Source organism: Formica exsecta, unplaced genomic scaffold (genome assembly GCF_003651465.1).
Source record: "Formica exsecta isolate Colony F162 unplaced genomic scaffold, ASM365146v1 scaffold247, whole genome shotgun sequence".
In the NCBI taxonomy this organism is placed as follows: Eukaryota; Metazoa; Arthropoda; class Insecta; order Hymenoptera; family Formicidae; genus Formica; species Formica exsecta.
Window position 1 is genome coordinate 2,068,033 of NW_021849743.1, and position 4,547 is coordinate 2,072,579.

Here is a 4,547-nt window from a genome sequence, read left to right on the forward strand (position 1 = left end):
ACAACATGCTATTATAATATTAGTTATATGTATGCAAAGAAAGCCAAAGTATATATATACATAATATTTATTATTCTCAAAGTGGATCTTATTGGAACAAAATTTAAATCGCTTTAATTTAGTAATCCGTTTGTCAGTATACATAGTATATACATGGTGTCTCAAAGCACCCTTGACAACGCTCGTGAGCAGGTAGAACACAGTAAACTGAACAGTAGAGATCGGCGCTGATTGGCCCTTTACTCAATAATAACTCCTTTATTAAGCGTTATAGAAAAAAATGGCACAGGTCTTTTCTGTTCAGTTTACTGTACTCTACCTGCTCACAAGCGTTGTCAAGGGTGCTTTGGAACACCCCGTATATTTTGACTTTCTTTGCATACATATAACTGATACGTTATTTTATTAAAAAAGAACATAAATATATATCTCGCAATATCACAACATGTTATTATAGTATTAGTTATATGTATGCAAAGAAATTTGAAGTATACATACGTAGTATTTATTATTCTCAAGATGGATCTTATTGCAACAAAATTTTAATCGCTTTAACTTATTAATCCGTTTGTCAGTATACATAATATATGTAAAGTAGCTCAATTTAATTGTACTTATAAATTCATTCACTTAGAGGAAAACCGTATTTTAGTTTTTTATTTTGTATGAAAATTATTTTTCAAGGAAAAATTTTTTTAAAAGTTATTTTTTAGGGTATGCATATACAAGATTTGGCAATTTAATTCCCGGATTGGACAATAAAAAGAAACACAATTTAAGTAACATGAAAAATGTTTGATACGTATTCATAGTAATCTCCATTTACTTTAATGCACTTATTGCAACCTTCTAAAAGTTTTTGAAAACAATCTGCAAAAGCGTTCGAAGAAATTGCTTTTAATTCGGCGGTTACATTTTTCTTAATATCTTTTACGCCCTGGAACCGTTCCTCTTTGAGAACAGTTTTCACTTCAGAAAAGAAAAAGAAAGTTTGCTAGTGCCAAGTCAAATGAATAGGCTGGGTGCTTGATCTCAACAACGCTGTGTTTCATGAGAAATGACCACAATTAGTGTAGAATGGAAAGGAGCATTGTTATGCAACAAGAACCAACTATCTTTTTTCCAAATCTTCATATAAATTTTGTCGAATCGTCTCCTTATTGATGTTCAACTCATCTGCCATTAGTCGGAGAATCATTCGGCGATCTTTTGTACCATTTCCGGAACTTTTGCGACCGAATCTACATTTAGAGAGATCGACGAACGTCCGGTTCTAGCGTCATCTTGAACATTCTCACGTCTATCTTTAAAACTTTTAAACCATTCAAACACACTAGTACGACTTAAGATGTTATCACCGTACACAGTTTTCAACATTTCATAAGTTCTGTTGCAGTTTTCCCTAATTTACAGCAAAATTTAATATTCACTTGTTGCTCGATGACTGACAGAAACACAAAATACGCGATAATATCCTTCGCAAAAATTAACAGCTGTTCGATCTTCGCTTGACCAACATTGAAAAAACTGTGAACTATTATATGCTGCTTTACTTTTGGTTTAACTTTACATGACTCCAGTGATGCAAGTTTCGCGTTTTGTGTACGCTACCCCCTTCATACGCGCTGGCAGCGGGCACAAAACGTAAAATTTGCATCACTGCATGACTCCAGTACAGCAGCGTCAATCCGGAGTTAAATTGCCAAACCTCGGACTTAAACATATACATATACATGTACATGTATAAAGTTTGGTAATATGTGTGTGTGTGTGTGTGTGTGTGTGTGTGTGACAAATACATTTTAAGTATACTTTTTTAACTTTCGTTCTTTATTATTGCGATAGAGGAAGAATAATTACATATCCACAGCGAAATCAAGAACACTACTCCTGAGCGATGGCGTTCTTCCGCAAGCGTACGGTCTTCCTAAAATCCACAAAGAAAATGTTTCTCTTAGAATGATCATCTCATCCATTAACAGCCCTCTACATGATTTCGCTTCTTTCTTGGATAATATTATTTTCAAGAGCATTCCCAAGGCCCACAAGCACATCGCTAATAGTTATGACCTTGTAGAGAAGCTAAGATCCAGAATCATAGAAGAACATCATCAACTTGTTTCACTGGATGTAGTCTCACTTTTTAATAACGTTCCGAACGATTTGGCGATAAAAAGCATTGGAAAGCGATGGCATTTTATTTCTAATAACATGTCCATCCCGTACAGAGAATTCCTTACAGATGTCCATCTCATACTCAATTCAATCTTTCTCATGTTTGACGGTGAGATTTACAAACAAACTTTTGGTACTCCGATGGGTTCCCTCCTATCTCCCGTTCTGGCGGATCTCGTTCTTCAGGACTTAAACGAGAGGGCCATGGCTTCATATTGTTTTGCCTATGTATTTCAGATATATAGATGACATGATCCTCGCAGCTTCTTCTTCCCTTTTTTAGCATTCTTTCGTTCTTTAATTCCTACCATAAAAGATTACAATTTATAATTGAAAAGAGCAACAACAACAGCATCAACTTTTTATATCTTTCTATCAATTTAGTGGGGAGGAAGTTCGTCTTTGACTGGTATAGGAAGCCATCCTTTTCAGGAAGGTTCCTTAATTATTTTTCGCAACACCCCATAAAAATAGAGTCTTTGGCTTAGTGGATCCAGTTTTTCGACTATCACATCCACAGTTCCACGAAAAAAACTTGAGACTGATTGTTGATATGTTTTTAAATAATGATTACCCCTTAGATTTCATTTTCACGACCATCCGTAATAGAATTAAATTTAATTCATAAAAAAGTGAGTTTCTCCCCTACGAGCTCCCCTCATCCCGCTTCTTCTTTTTTCATGGTGCCTTATGTTAGAGAGGTCACTGAAAAGTAGTTGCCGATAATCAATGACATAAGCAAATCCATTGCATACGTTTGTCCAAACAAACGCAACAAAATCATTAAAACATATAAAAATCCTCTCCCAGCTGAGAAACATAACAATGTGATCTATAAGATTTGCTGTAAGACATGTAATGCCTCATACATCGGGCAAACCAGTAGACAATTAGCAACTAGAATCAAAGAGCATCGTTTAAACATAAATAGAGCTTCTTCCTCTCATTCACTGACCATCGCCTTACAGGACATGAGTTTGATTGGGACAACGTTCAGATTTTAGACGAGGAGCCCTCATACGTTAAGAGATGCATATCAGAAATGCTGCATATTAAGCAGCAAAAAATGGCATAAATTTACAGGAAGACACGAATCTCCTTGACCACTCTTATTTTCCGATTATAAATAGATATACCTAATCCGATTTCCTTGTTTTCATCATACTTTTTCCTAACCCTCACTTTTTCTTTGTCTTTGATCTCTTCGTTTTTAATTTAGTTTGTCGACATGTATTTATACCTCTTGTGTTTCCCACTATTCGTCGCTGAGTCGTCTTACAGATCAGTTTGTTTTCTTTTATCATCTTGACTTGTATATTTTGATATTTGGACCTTTTAATCATCTCAGTTTTAACCATTAACGCTTCTACTCCCATAAGTATTTGTTCTCCACACGTCCTTTTGTTGTTTTTTTTTTGGCCTTCACTAGTAATAACATTCATTTTTTCGTCACACATTTTTTAGTCATCCACTTATTTATCGGGCGTTACACTCTATCTGTATTTGTATTTCGCTCTCGCACCGGACTCACTTCTTCCGTCCTCGTCGGTTTTTTCATCGCTCCTCCGGCTTCTATCAGCATTTTACTTTACCGATCAATATGGTTTTGCACCAGCAACGCTCTTTATTTTATTATAAACTATCACATAGCTATACATATAAGTGAGTCTAGAATCTGCGCTAATGAGTCCGATCATAACATTTACCATACCATACCATCTTCCTTGTATTATAAGACTCTGTATGCACTCATATCATATGCGTTCTAAGATATATAATTTAATCTGTTTGCATTTTATGTACTATATCACTCACCGTATCGCTCCGCCTCTCGAAACTTTGTCATTTATTAATCTTTTTTAATTTCATTGAGGACTCGAAATGAGTCGAAACGTTTGATTTTAATGTATATTACATTTTTAGTGATTGAATAAAATATAATTTTTTATACCTCAAGTTTGGGCTCAAATTGGCCTTCCTTACTTTGTTAATTGATTTTTATCATTTGAATCTCATCGTATCTTTTGTTTTATTACTTTATTTATATACTTTTACCATATACTTATATTTTTATTACAAACGATGATTTTACATTTTAATCTATGGTAATTATTCAGAACCACGGCTCCACCTGCAAATGGGCTGCAAATTTTTTTACGGACTTTTTATGTTTAGAAAAAAATATAAATAACCATTTTTAGTTGAGGGAGGCCCAAAAAAAAGTTATAGACCAAAAAAGGGTAATTATTTCGAATAAGGTCTTTTCTGAATTTTGACAAATATGATCGGATCTCTCGGTAAAACTTTTTGTTGTGACTTCAACAGTGATAATCAGTTGGGGGAGCACGTCCCCCATCACCCCCACCCCCTCC

General features: G+C 34.7%; 1 protein-coding gene across 1 annotated transcript in view; it reads right to left on the bottom strand.

Annotated features, from left to right (window-relative positions):
- Window positions 1-1,828: 1,828 nt before the first annotated feature.
- Window positions 1,829-4,547, bottom strand: part of LOC115236421 (proteoglycan Cow-like) — a 61,105-nt gene continuing 58,386 nt past the window's right edge. Inside the window, exon 3 of the mRNA XM_029808861.1 lies at window positions 1,829-1,927. Coding sequence (XP_029664721.1) covers window positions 1,857-1,927 — 71 coding nt within the window. The 3' untranslated portion in view covers window positions 1,829-1,856. The remainder of the gene's footprint in view (window positions 1,928-4,547) is intronic.